Below are 20,744 nucleotides of genomic sequence, written 5' to 3'. Positions count from 1 at the left end.
TTTCAGTGATTTTTACTGTGTGCTTAATCTTTCATAAAGTCTTTCATGATAGGTTTTGAATGATCATTACCTAGGTTCATTATTTTCATTACAAATTGAAAAATGCTGATTTTTTTCAAATTATTTTATTTATCCCATATTAATTGGCAGGAATTCTTCTTTAAAGAGGAATTTTGTCCTGATAATTTAGTTACTGTGAAATATAGTTTGTACCAGAAAGGCAGGGAAAGTGCTCTATTCTTTTCCATTACTTACCAGTTTTCAGGATAATGAGTTTTCCTGTCAACTTTCAAAGGTGAATAACGAGTTTGTTCATTTTTTAAAATATCAGTGTGAACTAAAAGATTTTTGTATTCTTTGTATTTTAACTTATTGCAATTATAATTCTTTTTGAAGCTTAAATTGTCCCATCTTTGGTCAGTGGTAGTCCCTTCAAGTCGATTTTGTACCTTTTTGGTATAACCTCATTACTCTTTTGTAGCCTGATTACTTTCTGTCTCTACAAGGTTCCCCAGACTCGGCTTGTACATTTTCTGTCCCAAATCTAAACTCAGCCATTTTTTCCTAAGAGCCCTGATTGCCTTTTGTGGGAATAATCTGGGTGCTGTGGATATTCATTGCTAATGGGTTATCATAGCTTTGGACCTTTTCAGAGGATAGAGCTAGAAATATATATATATATTTATTTAGAAAGAAAAAACAAATCAAGAATTAATATTTTTAATTCAAATTTAAGATTATGAAATTCTGCTCCTTTTATTTTATTGTTTCTTTTAGGCTAAAAATCTTATCAAAGATAATTTCCTATTAGCTTTGCCCTGTTATATTAACATTAAGATTACTAGATACAGTTTAAGACTTTTTTGCATTTCTTTTTATCTATAGCTCACTGAACACATACCATTAAAAGTCTATCATGAAATAGTTTTACAGTTTAGTGTCTGTTCTATTTGTTTACTTTTTAATTTTTAATACTTTTAAACTATATTTAGCAATATTTTTAACAATCAACCAAATTATTTTATTGAAACGTAATTTACATGCAGAAATGTTAACCAATTTTAGGTGTGCAGCTTGACTAATTTTAATAATTATTTGAAAGAACATGACTCTTAAAAACTTTTCTTGTGCCTCTTTTTAGTAGTTGATCTCCCCCAACCCTGGGAAACCATTCATTCACTTTTTGTCACTATAGTTGTCCCCTTTGTAGAATTTCATGTCAAGAGAATCATATAGCATGTAGTCTTTTGTGTTTGACTTCTAGCAGAATGTTGCTGGTATATTGTTTTATTCCTTTTTATTGCTGAGCAGTAGCAATAGTATGGATGTATCATAATTTTTCTGTTAATTCACAAATTTATAGACTTACAAGTTGTTCCCGGTTTGGGCTGTCATGAATAATGCTGCTTGTGTGCATGTCCTTGTAAGGTTGGGTGTTTTCATTTCTCTTGGGTAAATTCCCATGATCGTGATTACTGGGTCATGTGAGTGAGAAAATGCCAGGCAGTTTTTCCAAAATGGCTGAACCATTTTGCATTTCCACCAGCAATGTTCCAGTTGATCCGCATTCTCATCAATACTTGGTATTGTCAGTCTTTTTAAGTTTAACCCTCTGGTAGTGTTTAGTAATATGTTATCTTTAAAAAAATTTTGTAAGATGCCTTTTTTAAGCACCCTCATGGTGTTTGCTTACGTTATCCAGTCTGTAACGTCTTGGACTCTCTTTATCAATCAGCTTCCGTTTTATAATTTAACATGATATATTTGATACCCTTTCCCCCATAAATCAAGTAATTAACTGTATTATAGAGCCTTATGACCATCTTAGTTATATTTATGTCAACCATTCCAAAGGGGACACAAATAATTTCTAGAAAGGACTACACCCATGTTTCATATGATACTAGTATAGCTCTCAAAAAAGTCGTTAGTATCAATAAAAAGAATCTAAGGTAATATTCCCATGTGTTATTGGCAAGTTGGAAGTAGATAAGTGAACACTAGATTTGTAACTTCTTAGCAGTAATTTTATACTCTTTTTATCTTTACTCTTTAGTCCTCTTTTAAGCTCATTGCTCTTCTATTCCTCCCTGCTTTGCTGCTTTAGTTTCTGCCAACATTTAATTTACCAAAGTGACTTTGTGGATATAGTCATTAAACTAGCAGAGTTTAGTTTTATGAAGTAAAGAACATTTTATTAAAATATTTATATAAATACTTGCTGCTGCTGCTAAGTCACTTCAGTTGTATCCAACTCTGTGCGACCCCATAGATGGCAGCCCACCAGGCTCCCCCGTCCCTGGGATTCTCCAGGCAAGAATACTGGAGTGGGTTGCCATTTCTTTTCTCTGATAAATACATGATGGAGGTATAATCACTGTTAGTGGTTATAACAACACTGCATAAATTTGAAGAAAAGCTGAGGATACAAAGAAGGGACTACTGGAATTATTTTAAATTCTTGAATCAAAAATAATCAGCACTGTTACTGTTTCCACATGAGCTCGTGTACACACATTCCATTCTGTCCAATTTTAGATACTTCTCATTATTATTTTTGTGTTGGATTGACTTCATATTGTTAGTGATTCCCAATTCATGGAATGTGATAGCTTTGGGAAGCTAAGTACTACATGAAATAACTTCATATTTACATAGGCATCAAACTCTGTTAACTACATAATGTTGTTAGAATGTCTCTCTCTATATATATGTATACACACAGACATACAGACATTTTTTAAATGTATGGAAACTCATGTCCCTTTTAACTTTTAATGAATTCGTGGTTTCTTTTGGATTTTTTCAGTAGTATGTGAAAAGTTCAGTCATGAAAGTTCTTACTTTTTTTTTTTCCCTAAAAAGTGGTTTAGTCAGTGTAAATCACTATCATAGCCTATGGTGCGTACACAAAATTAACTTTACAATTACAATGCCACTCATTTTCATTGCTTGTGTTCTAAGACTACAGCCTTTTTTTCTTTTTTTTTTTTTTTAGTTTACAAAAAAATGTAGGCAATGTAAAAACTTTAATAGCCTACATTTCATCTTTTCCTGGCCTTTGTAATCCAAAATAAGATCTGCCTCTTGAAGTTTACAGTCAAATACTCTTATTGCCATCAATCAGTAAATGAATAGAAAAATGACTATATCAATATTCATACAATTTGATTGTGCTCCACATCATAGAAGCACAGACTGCTAATACATACAGCAATATAGACATTTATTAAAGCACTCTGCCGAATGAATGAAGCCTTACACAGGAGAGTACATATTCTGATACCATTTATATGAAATTTAAGTAGAGGTAAAACTAATCTGTATTGAAAAAATTCAGAAGAGTAATTTCAGGGGGCCAGGGATTTACTCAGAAAGGATATATATCAGTCAAATCTTCTCGAATATTACCATAATTCTTCACAGAAACAGAACCAACCAAATACTGAAAAAGAGAGACAGAAAAGATTTATTGTAAGATCTGGCTTGTGTGATAGTTGTTGTCATTTAGTCACTAAGTCATCATGTGATTATAGAGCCTCTTAAATCCCACAATCTGTCGGCAAACTGGAGACCCAGAAAAGCCCCTAGTGTGTAGTTTGCTCTGTGTCCTAAGGCCTGAACCACAGAAGCGGATAGTATAAATCCCAGTTCAAACGTGAAAGAAGACCTGTGCCCCAGCTCAGGTACTCAGAGAAGGGTTGGATTCTTCCTTCCTCTGCCTTTTGTTCTGTTCAGGCCCACCCACACTGGAAAGGGCAGTCTGCTTTGCTGAGTCCACCAGTTCAAGTGCTAATCTCATTTAGAACCACCCTCACTCACCAACACATCCAGTAATAATGTTTAACCAGATAACTGGGTGTCCTTTGGCCCAACCAAGTTAACACTTGAAATTAACCATCACAGCTCTACCCTTTGTTAACTTGGCACCCATATATTGATACATCTCCTTATACCTTGCTAAATCTCCAAAGAAAGACAATAACAAAGTCATGATTCTATCTAACATGATACAGCTATCCTGCATACAACCAAAAATGCACTAACCCCTTTCCCAGAAGTCCTTGAGTAATGTTTACTCTTCTCATTGACATCCCGTAATTTAATTACTACCATGTCAGTTTATAATAACATTTAAATACATTGGTATGAAATCAATATACTTTATGTTCCGTGGTAAGAAAATAGGAGGTGGGAGGGAAGAAAGACATTTTCTCACTTTCCCTCCCTCAGTCTCTCCCTGTCCCTCTCCCCAACTTCCATATACATAACACACACACGTATTCATGACAAAATAAGCAGGAAATACTCATGACAAAGTCCTTGTATCTGTAACTGATAATGTGGTCATAGCTGGTGTTTATTACTAAGAGATGGCCTATGGGATCTCTTGCATTCCAAACATACTCTTACATACCTCCATTGTGGAATATTAACACTAGTTTCTTCTTGGTGCGTGCATGTTCATTATTTCCAACTCTGTGACCTTTTGGACTGTAGCCCACCAGGCTCCTCTGTCCAGGGGATTCTCTAGCAAGAATACCGAAGTGGGTTGCCATGCCCTCCTCCAGGGGATCTTCCCAACCCAGGGATCAAACCCATGTCTTGTAGCTCTCTAGCATTGGCAGACGGTTCTTTACCACCTGGAAAGCCTAACTCCTTTCTTTACTTGTTGATTCAGAGGCATAAAGAGTGCATAGTAGTTGACTGACAGTCTTTCAGTTCAGTGGGATTCTTGTTACGTCTTCTGGTACAAAAATTCCTGTCTCTGGAACCTGTCTAGGCCAGCAGAGCATAAAGTCATGGGGGAATGGAAACAAAAATTTTGCTAATCACTCATATTAGCAAATGATTGCTTAGCAAATTTGAGTGAGTGATGCCTTTCACATTTCCACCTCTTGATTCCTGGACCGTGAATCCTGGCTATGGACAAAACAGCACCATGTATTGGATGCTGATTCAGAGCATAGGAGCCTGCTGGAGGATCTTGCCCCAGCCACACCAAGATATTGCCCCCTATCTGATGCTGTAACTGAGTTTATAAAAGGCTGTTTCCACCTTCTGTCAAGTCAGCTGTTTCAGAATGTTGGGAAACATTGAATATGAGCATGGGCTCACTGCTATACTTCTTTTGCGCTGAAGTGCTTTTCTTAACCAAAGCAGTTTTGTGTGGAGTTATGGCAAGAGGAGAAGGGGATGACAGAGAATAAGATGGTTCGATGGCATCACTGACTCAATGGACATGAGTTTGAGCAAAGTCAGGGAGATGGTGATGGACAGAGAAGCCTAGAGCGCTGCAGTTATGGGGTCGCAAAGAGTCAGACATGACTTAGAGCTAAACAACAAATATTATGGTAGATAAAGTATCCTCTAAGTCCATAGGTGGTAGTTTTGGTAGAAGTATTGCATACAGGAAAGGCAAAAATATATCAAGAGTGCCTGTTTCAGTTTGAACAAAATGCTGCCCCTTCCATGATGGAGGCAGCCTAATTGTAATCAACCTGCCACCAGGTAGCTGGCTGATAATCCCAGGGAGTAGTTCCGTATCAGAAGCTCATTGTTGTTCTCTACTGCTAGCAGAGTGGACCATAGATAGTGTGTCCTTGGTGAGTAGAAGTCTGTGTTGCCGAGCTTAAGTGTGACCTCCATCTCTGCCACCACACATAGTTTGTTCATGAGCCCATTGGGTGAGGACAGGAGTGGCTGCGGAAAGAGGCTGTTAACCTTGGAGAAGGTATCTGCAGAGCAAGTCATCCTATCCACTTGATTTTTAAAATCCTCATCTGCTGAGGTCACCCTTTGGTGAACATCCATGTGGGATATAAATATTTTACCATACAGAGATGCCTCTTTTCCAGATTCCCTTGTCACCAACTTTGACCATTTGTCTTTCCAAGCAAAGTGAATGAGATGCACATCTTGAAGTTCTGCCCAGTGGGGGAATTTTTCTTCACCACTGTCCTTGAGGGATATCCCAGAAAGGGGCTGTATTGCTGCAACTGTCCACTTTTGGGTAATCCCTGCATGTTGTGTAGACTGATCTGTAAACCAGGGATATTCCCTATGGTCAGCTGAGGCCAGAGCTGCAGGCTGAGAGAAGGCAGTGTAGCAGAATGGGAACCATAGGCATTTTGGCCACTTTTTCATGTAATTAACTTGTGCCCTTCAGCCTGTTCTGACCTAATCATGTATACACTGCTTCCCTTTGATGATAGAATGCTGTTTTGCACACCCAACTTTGTGGCTTGGTGAGGCAGCCACCCAGTTTATGATGGACAGCTCAGAATGCATGATGATTTTGGTGGCCCATGAGTAGGCATTCAGTATCTACTAAGGCCAAGTAGCATGCCAAGACCTATTTCTCAAAAAGAGAGTGGTTATCCCAGAGGGTGGCAGGGCTTTGTTCCAAAATCCTGAGGACCTGTACTGCAGTTCACCTATAGAGGCTTGGCAGGGGCTCTAGTCAGCAACCACATCTGCCACTGACACCTCAAGTGCTGCTGGTCTGTGGCACGAGTGGCGAAGCAGCTTGCACAGCAGCCTGGACCTGCCTTTCCAGAGCCACCTTCTGTTCTGTGCCCCATTCAGCACTGGCAACTTCTCAGGTCACTTAGTAAGTGGGCCAGAATAATATACCCAAATGAGGAATAAGCCTCCAAAATTCAAAGAAACTCACTAAGGCATTGAGCTCTTTTTTGGTTATAGAAAGGACCAGATGCAACATCTTATTCTTTACTTTACAATGGACATCACACCATGTTCCACACCACTAAGCCCCCAGGAATTTCTTCTAAGTAGAAGACCCCTAAATTTTTGTAGGATATATTCCCCACCCTTTCACATGCAAATTCTCTGAATAAGTCCAGTGTACTTGTTCCTTTTTGCTTACTATGTTCAGTTGGCATAATGCCATCAATGTAATGGGCCATTGTGATGTCATGTTAAAGTGAAAGATAATCAGGGTCATACAAACTAAATTATAATGTAAGACTGGGGAGTTAAGATATCCCTGAGACAGTGCAATACATTGCTGGCCTTGCCAGTTAAGAGCAAACTGCTTCTGGTGGGCCTTTGACAAGGCTGAGAAAAAGAGGTATCTTCCAGATCATTAGCTATACACCAGGTTCCAGAGGATGTTAATTTGTTCAAGCACTGACACCTCATCTGGTACAGGAGCTGCAGTTGGAGTCCTAACCTGGTTAAGCTTATGCTAACAATTCAGGGTCTTTTCTAATGAGTCGGCTCTTTGCATCAGGTAGCCAAAGTATTGGAGCTTCGGTGTCAGTCCTGCCAAAGATTTCCTTTAGGATTGACTGGTTTGATCTCCTTGCAGTCCAAGGGACTCTCAAGAGTCTTCTCCAACACCATGGTTCAAAAGCATCAATTCTTCGATGCTCAGTCTTCTTTATGGTCCAACTCTCACATCCATACATGACTACTGGAAAAACCGTAGCCTTGACTAGACGGACCTTTGTTGGCAAAGTGATGTATCTGCCTTTTTTTCTTTTTCCTTTACTTTTATTTGCATTTATTTTTTGCAGCCTTTATTCCTGGGCCATAAGTTTTTGTTTCTTCACTTTCTTCTGTGCAACCTCCTCTTCTGGTTTAGGAACAATCTGTTCTTTTTCAGTAAGGATCATCTTAATGTGGCAGGGAGAGCTCATGTAGGGGTTGATACGATCATGAGCTCTGTATAAGTCCTATGCCACATCTTGGGGGCTTTGTTCACCTGGATGTGCTCAGTGACCAGAGATTCTACATCTAAGCCCTTAAGTTCAGCATTACTCTACATTTTTGAGCATGTGCAGTAAAAATTCAGCACTCTTTTTGGGCCACTGATCCTGCGTCCAGCCCCAGTGTTTGGCCTGTGCACACCTACCAACTCCACCATTGTAACAGTGGAATTGCGTACATTGCTTCTTTAAAGTGACATCCTTCAGATACTTGGAGGCTTTTCGGATATGCATACCCTTTATGGCCTGGGCAGTTTTCACGAGTGTTCTTAAAGTGAACATGAAGAGTTTAACCTCTTGATTTGCATGATTTTGTGGGGTTTTATGGGTTGATTGAATAGCGCACTATTTTTAGAGGTCACCGCAGGCTGCTTACCAGAAAAGTGATGTCTCTGCTTTTTAATACGCTGTCTAGGGTTGTCATAGCTTTTCTTCCAAGGAGCAAGCATCTTTTAATTTTATGGCTGCAGACACCATAGGAAACCAAGAAAATAAAATCTGTCATTGTTTCCATTGTCTCCCCACCTGTTTGCCATGAATTGATGGGATCAGATTCCATGATCTTAGTTTTTTGAGAGTTTTAAGCCAGCTTTTTCACTCCCCTCTTTCACCTTCATCAAGAGACTCTAATTGCTCTTTGCTTTCTGCCATAAGGGTGGTATCATCTGCATATCTGAGGTTATTGATATTTCTCCCAGGAGTCTTGATTCCAGCTTGTGCTTCATCCAGCCTGGCATTTCACATGATGTACTCTGCATGTAGATTAAATAAGCAGGGTGACAATATACAGCCTTGACGTGCTACTCCTTTGCTAATTTGGAACCAGTCCATTGTTCCGTGTCCGGTTGTAACTGTTGCTTCTTGACCTGCATACAGGTTTCTCAGGATGTATATAATCATGTACAAAATGTTGGTAAAAATATGGATGGTTAAAGGCTATTGTGATGTGGTCTCAGATGCAAATGAAGAACATGCTATTGGACAACAGAGAAAAGTCTGTTCTCCTTGTAATGTTGCAAAGAACTTGGCTAAATTGTATTCCTTTTCTAGTGTTTGGTAAAGGGGAGACTTCAAGTGATGAAATTGGATGTTTAGCTGAGGAGATTTCTAAGCAAAGGGTTGAAGATGCAGCTTGATTTCTTGTTCCTGAGTTTACAGTCAAATAGTGTCTTTGTCTCCATCAACCAGTGAATGGCTAAAGAAAGCCTGATGTATCCAACAGCTAGATAGTACAGCATGTCAAAAGGAACAAACTATTGATACTTAACAGCAACATAGGTAAATAATGAAAACATTACACAGAGTGACAACAGTCTTATACAGAAGAGTACATGTTATGATTCTATTTATATGAAGCCCTAGGAGAGACTATACTAATCCATATGGAAAAAAATCAGAAGAGTGGTTGCAGGGAGCCATGGATCGAATGGAAAGGAACATGAGGGAATTTTCAAGGGTGATGGTAATAATCTCTATCAGCGGTTTTAAAAGTTAACAAGATTATCTGTGACTTGTTAGAAGTCAAATTTTAAGACTTTTGTCCAGATTTATTTAATCAGTAACTCTGAAGTTGGGGCCCACCATTCTATAATTTAGCAGTCTTCAGATGATTCTAATGTAAGTTAAAGATGGAAAAAGTTTGTCCTCTATCTTGGTAGAGTGTTTAGTTATAAAGGGGAATGTTCTTAACAAAACTGGGCAACTGTAGATTTGTACATATCATTTCATGTAAATTTTATCTCAAAAGGAAAAGAGAGATAGTATATTGATGTCTACAGCTTACTTACCCATCAGAAAGTTGGATAGAGATGTGTATATGTTTATACTATATATATTATATGTGCATACATATATATGTACATCTGTGCATGCATATTGTGGGGCTGGTTTAACATCAGCATGTGTGTGTATGATTTAACATTAAACAAAAAATAAGTAATCAGAGGATACAAAAGAAATTGTTGATAAAGTTTAATACCCTTGAATGATAACGTCTAGTAAACTAGAAGTAAAATCTGACAGAGAATAAACTATAAAATCTAAAATAAAAATCATGCAAAATGGGAAGATGTTAAAAGAGATCTCATCAAAATCGAGAATAGAAAATATTTATCAAGCATGTCAAGGTGTTAAACCATATATGGAAAAGTAAAGAGTTGAAAATAATTGTCACTTCTGAAAATGCAGGAGCGCTAATGTGTCTTAACAGGTACCAGGACTTATTAAATATTGAGTAATTAAGATAGCTTGAACTTTTCAATAAATGGGACTGGAACAAGTGGCTACCTATAAGGGTTTTTTGTTTGTTTGTTTTATTTCTTCAACTCAGCGAAGAGTCTGGCATGACAGAGCGTGCGTGCACACACACACACACACATACACAGATTAAAAGAAATCTTTAAACTTTTTAAAAGACAGTATGTATGTGCATGCTGAGTCGCTTCAGTCATGTCCAACTCTGTGCAACCCTTTGGACTGTAGCCTGCCAGGCTCCTTTGTCCATGGTATTCTCCAGGCAAGAATACTGGAGTAGATTGCAATACCCTCCACAAGGGTATCTTCCTGACCCAGGGATCAACCCATATCTCTTGTGTCTCCTACATTGGCAGGCAGGTTCTTTACCTCTAGCGCCACCTGGGAAGCCCCAGAAGACAGTATATGTATTAATATATTTTTGACTTTTCTTAAGGAAGAATTTCTTGAGTCACAAAAAACCAGTAACCTGAAAAGATTGATAAATTTCACTGCCTTAAAATGAAGAATATTTGTGAATCCAGAAAAAACACAAAGTGGGACAGATATTTGATACACATATAACTGACAAAGGAACATTATTAAAAAATATAAAGAACTCCTTTCCTACAAACCAGTATAAGGCAAGAGTCTCAGTAGGAAAGCAGGAGAAAGTAATGAATGGGCATTTCATAAAGAAAAAAACACATGTGACTTAAGGTATTCAACCTCATTCATAATATGGGAAATGCAAATCAAGGCTATTTTTACACCCATTTGATTGGCAGAAATTGAGAATTCAGATGATAAATCGTGGAGAAAAGGTGAATTAAAGAGTATCTCTTAAACACTGGTGCTGAGAAAATATTCCGACAAAAGTTTTTAAATTTAGCATTATTTCATAGAGTTGAACATTGATATTACCCATGACCAAGTAATTTCATGCCAAGGTACATACCCAAGAGAATCTTACATATGTGTACCAGGAGACAAACAAAAATGCTCATTATGCCACTAAAGTAATAATTAACCTATCTTCAGGAGAATGGATGAATGAATTGCAGTATAGACATAATGGCCTATTTTATAGCAGCAAAAATGAGTAAAGTAACGGTTCCATGCAACAACCTGGATTACAGTTAGTGACATATTAAATGGAAAAGGCAAATCCCAGAAGACTGCATCTAGCATAATACCTTTTAGAAAATTGAAAATCCAGCAAAACTAGAAACAGTATTTAACTTAGTTTTTTTTTTTTTTAAGTGAAGAAATGGAAAAAGTTCTTGATAAGTGGTACTTTGAAAGTGAAACAGAAGATGGGATCAAGGAAGGAGCACATTGGGAAATATGTTATTGGAGATACTCTTAAGTTAGGTTCATAGCGCATCATTATATTTATAAGCAAAGAAAAGGGTACATACCAGTATTGGCAGTGTGTCATAACCCAAAATGTAAAATCATGATTTATATTATTAATACTTTTATGTATGCTTGATGTCTTGGAGAGCAAAAAGCAAAACAAGGGTAAAGAGCCTGTTTTCTACCCCTTCCCAAAAAGGCCAAGGTAGCATGTAATATTAATAGCTGCTTAAGGTTGAGTTACAGAGCAGGACAAGGAGAACTTGCTGTTTAGAGCTGAAACTGGGTAAATTGAAGTTCTCTTGATTTGATTTCTTACTTTAAATTGGATGGAGGAGGGGAAATGTGTGTGATTTGTTATTCTGATTGCTATCAATTGTAGTCATCCACACATCTTGTAGTGAAAGTTTAAACTAAATCTTCACTGTCCTATATAGCCATGTGTGATTTTTCATTTAATTTGAATTTTTATTTACTTTTAATTTCTCAGTTATACTAGCTACATTAAATGTTTAGTAGCTGCATGTGGCTTGTGGCAGCAATATTGTACAGCACAGATATAAAACATAGCCATCATTGCAGAAAGTTACAATTGTACAGCATTGGAATCCTTGACAGAAATTACACATTTCAACTTCTTTAATAACCCAATAATTGTATTAGCTGTTCTTTATTAACAAAACAGATGTATCTTAGATGACGTTACCATTTACCTGATTATGAGAGATTGTATTTGTTTTTCAGCTATAATTAAACTGACCTCTTTTCCTCATATCATTATTTGTAGCACATCTCTATCATTGTTTATTAATAAGTTGGTAAAATAACACAGAGAAGAAATCCAGCCTTGTGTTTTATAATTGCAGATTTTAAAGTGCAAGTCAGATGTAGTTACAGCTAGTTTTAAAATGTCATTAACCCATAATAAACTTTTTTGAGAAATCAAAGAGCTTGACATGAGGAGGGACGGAATTCTAATTCTTTAAAATCACTCAACTAACATTGAGGGGTACTCTTAAGGGAAGGTTAGTGTTTTCATTTCTCTCATAGTCTGCCTTAGGTTCTAGACATAGCAATTTAAATAACTTCATACTAAAATTGTTTGGAACTATCTTTAATTACTGGTTGTATTTTTAAATATTTGTTATATATTTTTTATTTATGAATTTGCATTTTCAGTATTGTTAATAACCAATTGAAAATCTTAATATGGACACATTTTGATGCATTTATATTATTATTGTCTAATGAATAATTATACTGGGATTTTTTTTTTATATATATACACTTATAGTTGTTGAAGTCTGAAGAGGATTCCTCATATAAACCTGTGAAGAAAGCTTGTACTCAACTTGTTGATAACCTAGTTGAGCACATTCTTAAATATGAGGAATCTCTAGCTGGTAAGACATTTTATATATTGGTCATTAAGTTGATTTTATAAGATATTTTAAAATACTTTGTGCACATTTCTTATTTTTGCCTCTCACTCTGCTTAGCCTAATAATTAACTACTTCACTTTTAAATGAACTCTGTTTTTTGTTTGGTGTTGAATCCCAGGTTATTGTTATGTTATAGTTGACTGGTATTATTTACAGCAATGTTATAGAAGCATGGGACTCATCTCTTTCACATATCTTTCAATAGAACATAATTTTAGATGTCATAATGAGCAAGAATTAAAGTAAGTCCAGGGACTAATGTATGTAGGTAAATGTGCTTATCCAAAAACTGTTCAATATCTTTCAAATTATATAAAAATTTCTATAAAAATGAAATTAATTATTATAAAAATGTTTTTAAAAGATTTATAGTACCTTCCTAATACCAATTATAATTACATAAAATGTGCTTAATCTTGACCTAGAAAGGTGTTAGTAATTTTTAAATTGACAAATTCCTTAAATATCTGATATTCTATATTATCTATCATTCAGTCACAAAATTGAAGTTATTAATGAAAATATAATTATAAAATCATAAAATTCATAATTGTTATCTATTGCTTAAAAGTACACAAGACTAACATTACTTCCCATCCCCTAATGTATATTAATGAGGAACAATAGTCAGCCTCAGTCAGTTTTCAGAATTGGGGGCCATTTACCTTTTATAGAGGTACCATTTATGGTAAAAATTGTTGATATTCTTTATATTTTAATGCAGTCTTTTTATTTTTATTTTTTTCATTTTCCATGTTTACCTCTTTTTCTTTGTATCTCCTGTTCTGTTTCCCCCTTTTTCTCTTTTCTAGATTTTAAAGGTGATACTGTTGTCACTTAATGTTAAAAAATTGCTAATCTCCTCTAAAAACTGGAAGAACTGAGACACATTGTATCTCCTAACTAGCAACACTCCCAAGAACCAAGAAACATTGTATCTCCTAACTAGCTACACTTTCCTCTTACCTGAAAAGCATTTGCTTGTCTTAATACAGCACTGGCTTACCTTCTTAACTTATCATTCCTGTCTTCTGGCATTCTATCACAGTAGCATCTTTTTTTCCCCAGTAACCTTAAACACAGTATCACCTCAGCTAAATTGTTTTTGTCCTCCTTTGCTAATTTCTTTTCCATTCTCATTTCCATGCATTTTTAGATACTGACCAACACCATGTTTATTCTCAGAATTCCATCTCTATAAACTTCCCAACTTTCATTCTATTTTTTACTTCAGTCCTCCTCCCCTTGATGTGAAGCTTGCCTTCCATAGTGCAGCCTGTTTGCCCTTTATCCTTAATACATGTAATTTTATATAATACAGAAAATCAGGGAGTCTAGTATCATAAGCAATGCTAATCTGTTGTATTGAGGCATGTACTAAATCTATTCAGAGGATAGTATTGAATAATTTGAATAATATTCTGTATAATTTCCACTGCCTTGTCATATTTTAGTATCTTATTTTCTGTTTGTTTTTCCAGACTCTGACAATAAAGGTGTGAATTCTGGAAGATTGGTAGCTTGCATAACCACTTTGTTCTTATTCAGCAAAATAAGACCCCAGCTCATGGTTAAACATGCTATGACTATGCAGCCATATCTTACCACTAAATGTAGTGTAAGTATAGAGCTGTCTGTCCTGTTTTTCTCTCTTATCTAAACCATGTAGTAAATATTTTAAATTTGCATTCTGTCATCCACATTTTCACTAAGAGATGACAGTCATTTTCACTGAAAGATCAACTGGGTTATGTACTCAAATATAGGTTCTAATATTTGTGGCAAGTTATCTACAAATATCATTTTTCTGATGTATTATAAATAAAGTTCAGGTTTCATTTCTGTGTAAGCTCCTCAAGCTAAACTCTCAGTAATGCTTAATAAATGTAACTATTGTTAGGACTTAAACAGTGAGTGAGGCAAAAAGTTCTTGTCACTGAGAAATTTACTGTCTTGGATTCTGGTTTTGCTTTTAATTTGTTATTTTTGATATACTGAATATGGAAAATAAAGGATCATCAGTGATGTTAGGTTTTTAAGTTAATATTGCATGTGTTCTCCTAAAATCAAATGTGAAGATTAAATACTGCTTGATTCAGATAATCTGCAGTTTATATGACACTGTGGTAAATTCAATGGCTTATTACAACAGTAAATTTTAAAATACTCTAAAATCTATGAATGTAATTAGTTTTTTACTTTACTTCTTATGTTCTGAGCTTCCTACGGAGCTAATTTTAACTGTTTACTAAATTTGTTTTTCTGCTATGGTCTGTTTTTTTGGCGATCTAAATTAATAAATTCTAGGTGAAAAACTTCAGGATGTCCTAAGAAATTTTAAAACCAGAGGAAAGTATCAGAAGATAAATACATTAAAAATAATATGTAATACTTCTGAAACAACATTTAAGACAACATATATTTCTGTCTTTAGGGCTTGTGTTAGATCCAAATATAAACTGATTAATATGTAATCTGTGACTAATAATAATAATTAATACTTATTGAGCACAGTGCCAAATACTAAAGAATTTTGCATGCAGCATCTCATTTACATTATGAAGTCAGTACCATTATTATCCCAGTTTTACAGATAAGAAAACAAAAGCTTAGAGAATATAAATAAATTTGCCCAGTGTCACAGCTAATAAGTCCCAGAGCTAGAATTCAATACCATGTCTGTTTACCTGTAGAATTTAAACAACAATGGAGCCTTGATTATCCTTGTTTCAATTGATATTTTTTAAAGCAGTGTACTTGAAAACATTTTGTATAATTTGTTATGCATACACACACTAATATAAAATTTTATATAAATAAGGCTATCATATATATGATAGACACCTTTTTAAATGTTTGTTGTTGTTGTTTTTTTTTATATCCTACCCTCCTCGTTTCAGGATAAGCAATCTGGAGTGTCCTTGAACATTTTATCCGTGTCTCTATAATTGCAGAAACACATATACAAATGGTTAACCAGATTTTTAAAAAATCAAGTCATGTTATATATTTATCTGTTAGGCATTTTTACTAATCTCAACACAACTGATATATATTCATCCTTTTGAATAGCTGTGTATTATTCATCTTATGAACATCTTATGATTTGTTTAACCATCTTCCCATCTTGGCGAGTATTTATTTTTTATTCACATTGTTTCCTGTTGATAGCCACTACAAGCAATTCCTTAATAATCATTCCTATTCATATACTTTTAAATATTGGTGCTTCTTTTTCTTTGGCATAGTCTGAGGAATTAACTTCCTAGATTGAAGGAATGTTTTTTGCAGTTTTGATTTTGTGTCTGAATAGCTCTTGCTGAATTGCTGGTGGACATGTTTCATAGCCTCTTTGGAAACCAGTGAATGATGATCTGTATCATTTTTGTATTCTTTGCCAGGCTAACAGATGTAAAAGAATGTAGTTGTTTGTTGCTTCAGCTTCCCTTCCTTGATTCCCAAGAAGATTTAGCATCTTTTTTTATGGCATTAACCAGTTGAACTTGATTTTCTTTAATTTGACTATTCTTATCCTTTGCTTATTTTACCTTTGAATTGTGGACCCTTTTTTTGAAAACTCTTTAAATGTTTGAGATATTGATCTATCTTATGTGTATTCATTTCATATATTTCATGTATTCTATAGCTCTTTTCCTTCATGATTTTCATCTTCATTTAAATTTTTCTTTCAGATTTTAAGATACTTTATTTACTTGATTCTTCAAGTCAGTTATGTTTCAAAAAAATTTTAATGCATTTTTAAAGTAAGATTCTGTCAGTGATTTTCAAATGAATTTATCTTGAGAAAAACTAATTTATCCCTTCACCCACTTTAATCACCTGTTACCTACAATTTTTAATCAGTTTTAAAACCTCTAAAATTTATAAAGATTATAATGTTAGCATTTTAAATTTTAAAATAAAGGAGACTTACACCTAATTCTGGGATTCTGCATTTTCCTCTATCATAAAAGGGGTTAGCACAGCACCATTGTTAGCACCCAACTTCAGCACTGTTGACACTCAGGACCTGGTTATTCTTTGTTGTCAAGAGCTTTTCTGCATGTTACAGGATGTTTGGTGATATCCTTGACCTCTCTCCACGAGATGCAAGTAGTACCCCCCCATGCCAGTGTTAGTTACAACAACCAAAATTGTCTCCAAATATTGCCAGATATCCACTGGGGGACAAAGTGAAAGTGAAAGTGTCAGTTGCTCAGTTGTGTCTGATTCTGTGACCCCATGGAATATATAACCTGCCAGACTCCTCTGTCCATAGAATTCTCCAGGCAGGGATAATGGAGTGGGTTGCCATTTTCTCCAGGGGATCTTCTCAACCCAGGGATTAAACCTGGGTCTCCTGCATTGCAGGCAGATTCTTTACCATCTGAGCCACCAGGAAAGTCACCCTCAACTGAGAGCTACTGCATTGTTGTTATCCTAGTTTGAAAAATATTAATCTTAAAAATTGTACTAGTCTTTGATAAAATACTCTGTTAAATATTTAAACACCATTGTTCAGAAGTGATCGTTAGTGCATATTAGGGAGAAAAACAGTAACTGTAGCATTATAACTAATTGACTCAAAGATCACATGGTAAATTAGTGACAGAGCTAGAATAGAATCCAGGTTCCTGTCACTATCTGCTCCTCTTCCCTTCATACTTTAAAAAAGCTCTTTCCTAATAATACTGTTTTGGGTTTTTTTGAGGCGGGGGGGAAGTTCTTGTATGTATATATATATATGTATATAATATACCTATAAAATAATACCAAAACCCCAAATACATAAAGCTGCATATAGTTTCTTTTCAGATTTTGATATTCATAAAGCATTGATTTTATCCTTTTAGACACAAAATGATTTCATGGTTATCTGCAATGTTGCAAAAATCCTAGAACTAGTTGTACCACTGATGGAACATCCAAGTGAAACTTTCCTTGCCACTATTGAAGAAGATCTAATGAAGCTTATCATCAAATATGGCATGACTGTAAGCATTCACTTTACCACCTCTGTGTTGATCAATATACAATTCACAAATCATGTGTTTTTAAATCACTTAATCATGCTTTTACCTTTGTTTTTACCTTTGTCTTTAACTTTTATCTAAACAGTAATATTTTTTCTCTTTTAGGTAGTGCAACATTGTGTAAGCTGTCTTGGGGCAGTTGTAAATAAAGTGACACAAAATTTTAAATTTGTGTGGGCCTGTTTCAATAGATACTATGGTAAGTTCACTGCCTGGGCTTTAAAATTATTTTGCTAGATCATGCAGTATACAGTTCCTTTCTAACATACCTGATAAAAGATAATATTAAGGGAATTATAAGAGCTATGATTGATTGTCCTCTATAGTCCATTCTCAGAAGCATTACTTCCTGGTATCTTTTATATTCCCTTAACAACCCAATGTGATTACTTCAGAAATTTATCTTCTCATAAGTAAATGTTAGTAAGTTTTTTGCCTACTATGTAAAATAAAATTTAAATACCATTTTTTTCCTTACATTAGTTCTTTTAGGCTCAATTGGAATGCCCTCATATTTCTAGGCATGTTTAATACTTAGAAAAGTTTAATTTTAGTAAATTTTAAATTTAATTTACTTAATTTTAGTAAAATGTAGTTTTAGTTTATTAGCAGTAATTATTTGAATATAACAGTTTAAGAATAGAGGGTTTGTAATAAATAATAAAAATAAATGTTACTTATTTTACTAGGTGCCATTTCAAAATTAAAAAGTCAACACCAAGAGGACCCAAATAACACTTCACTACTAACAAACAAACCAGCACTTCTGAGATCCCTTTTCACTGTTGGGGCACTGTGTCGGCATTTTGATTTTGATCTGGAAGATTTTAAAGGCAACAGTAAGGTAAAGATCCTAATATTATTATTTAGTATCCTGAAAAAATAGAACTATGTGACCTGTGCATTAAAAAATGACTATAATGACCCAGGATGAGCAGCATTAGAGTAGTCTGGGTTTTGGTTTTGTTTTGTTTTAATTTTATTGTATTTTATTTTCTATTTTTTGGATATGCGGCATGTGAAAGGGCTTTCCAGGTGGCACTAGTGGTAAAGAAAGGGAAAGAAAGAAAGTGAAGTCACTCAGTCGTGTCCAACTCTTTGTGACCCCATGAACTGTAGCCCACCAGGCTCCTCCATCCATGGGATTTTCCAGGCAAGAATACTGGAGTGGATTTCCATTTCCTTCTCCAGGAGATCTTCCCTACCCAGGGATTGAACCCAGGTCTCCCACATTGTAGACAGACGCTTTACCATGTGAGCTACCAGGGAAGTCTAGTGGTAGAGAACCTGCCTGCTAATGTAGGAGATGTAAGAGACGCAGGATTGATCCCTGGATCAGGAAGATCCCCTGGAAGAGGGCAGAGCAACCCACGCCAGTATTCTTGCCTGGAGAATCCCATGGGCAGAGGAGCCTCGCAGGCTGCAGTCCATAGGGTTGCACAGTCGGACAGGACCAAAGCAACTTAGCACGCATGCACAGCGTGTGGGATCTTAGTTCCCTAACCCAGGATTGAACCTGCACCCCCTGCAGTGGAAGCGTGTAGTCTTGACCACTGACAGACCAGGGAAGTCCCTAGAGTTGTCTGGTTTAATCTAAAACAGTGCTATTCAAAACATGGTCTTCAGACTGGCTTCTGATCTGTGAAGCCAATTTGTTAGTTACCAGTCCATAATAAATTAATGTAAGCTATATCTGCTTTGTATTTGTGGGCACACTTTGTCAGCATCACTTTTATTTTTTAACTGTCCCAATGAATGACGTTGTTCTAAAATTAATGGATTTATACATGTATTGGTGATTTATTCTTTAGTAAAGTTTACATGTAGAAGTTTGCTTTTAGATATTTTTTTCCTTCACAGTTGAAAACTGATCTGAGCTATTCTTCCTTATACACTTTAATGTGTTTTTCCCCCTTAGGTTAACATAAAGGATAAAGTACTTGAACTATTGATGTATTTTACAAAGCATTCAGATGAAGAAGTGCAAACAAAAGCCATCATCGGTCTAGGTAAATTAAGTCTAGACTTCTTCCTAGTTCTTAGTTGTTTGAGAGGTTGAGCAAGTTTTAAAATTTTTGTGAGTCTAAAATGTTGATTTATTTAAGTATGTTTCTGTTTAAAGTAGGATCTGATGTCTAGAATATACATCTGGGGGTTAAAACAACTGGGTTCCATTCTTGGCTCATTCAGTGACTTCCTGGGTGACTTTCAGCAAGTCATGTAACTTGTCAGTTTCCCCATTAGTAAAGTAGAGGTGACAATACTTCCTTCTACCCCTACTTTATAGGGTTCAAAGTACTTTTATAAAGAAAAGTGATGTAGAAAAATTTGTACTGTTGTGTATTTTTTTTGTTGTTGTTGTGTATTTTTTTAATTGTTGTTTTTCTTTGCAAAGCATTGTCAATATATGTGTCTGCCTCTTCTAAAGTCAAAACAAAGGGCAGTTTACACAAACTTCTATTTATTAAGATACAGAAACACATGGTAACCAACCATATAGGAACAACTGGATGTATACTTTTTCTATATTATTTTTCCAAGAGTATTGATGTGATAAATACATGTGGTTAGGTTAGGTCTTTGAAGTTTATCTGGAAAGATAGTGGAATATGGGAGAAATTTGAGAAGGATAGCCTTAAAGTCTTAATACCTGAATTAAATGCACTAAAAAAAATTAGGTTTTTGTGCTGTTGTTTTTTGTTTGTTTGTTTTGTTTTACTTTGTACAGATACATATAAAGCTGTTCATTAAGGTTAATAACTTAGAAATTTTATTTAGCAGCATTAATAAAGTTTGTAATTTATAATGCATAGACATTGCTGATATTTCTAAGGTACCCAAACTTCAATGTTTACTTTTTTTTTTTAATTAAGTCTTAATATCTTATTTCCTCTTCATCTCTTTCAGAAAATTACATATAGCAAATAGAGTAAAAATTCATATA

General features: G+C 35.3%; 1 protein-coding gene across 3 annotated transcripts in view; it reads left to right on the top strand.

Annotated features, from left to right (window-relative positions):
• The window catches only part of NIPBL (NIPBL cohesin loading factor), a 193,118-nt gene that overhangs the window by 157,404 nt on the left and 14,970 nt on the right, over positions 1-20,744 (top strand). For all 3 annotated transcript variants that reach the window (XM_043887683.1, XM_043887681.1, XM_043887682.1), the window contains 6 exons: positions 12,619-12,727; positions 14,249-14,385; positions 17,621-17,761; positions 17,906-17,999; positions 18,490-18,644; positions 19,719-19,809. In XM_043887683.1, the coding sequence (XP_043743618.1) occupies positions 12,619-12,727; positions 14,249-14,385; positions 17,621-17,761; positions 17,906-17,999; positions 18,490-18,644; positions 19,719-19,809 (727 nt within the window). The remainder of the gene's footprint in view (positions 1-12,618; positions 12,728-14,248; positions 14,386-17,620; positions 17,762-17,905; positions 18,000-18,489; positions 18,645-19,718; positions 19,810-20,744) is intronic.

Source organism: Cervus elaphus, chromosome 25 (genome assembly GCF_910594005.1).
Source record: "Cervus elaphus chromosome 25, mCerEla1.1, whole genome shotgun sequence".
Classification (NCBI taxonomy): domain Eukaryota; kingdom Metazoa; phylum Chordata; class Mammalia; order Artiodactyla; family Cervidae; genus Cervus; species Cervus elaphus.
Note: the sequence above shows the minus strand (reverse complement) of the source record. Positions and strands in the feature narration are given on the sequence as shown.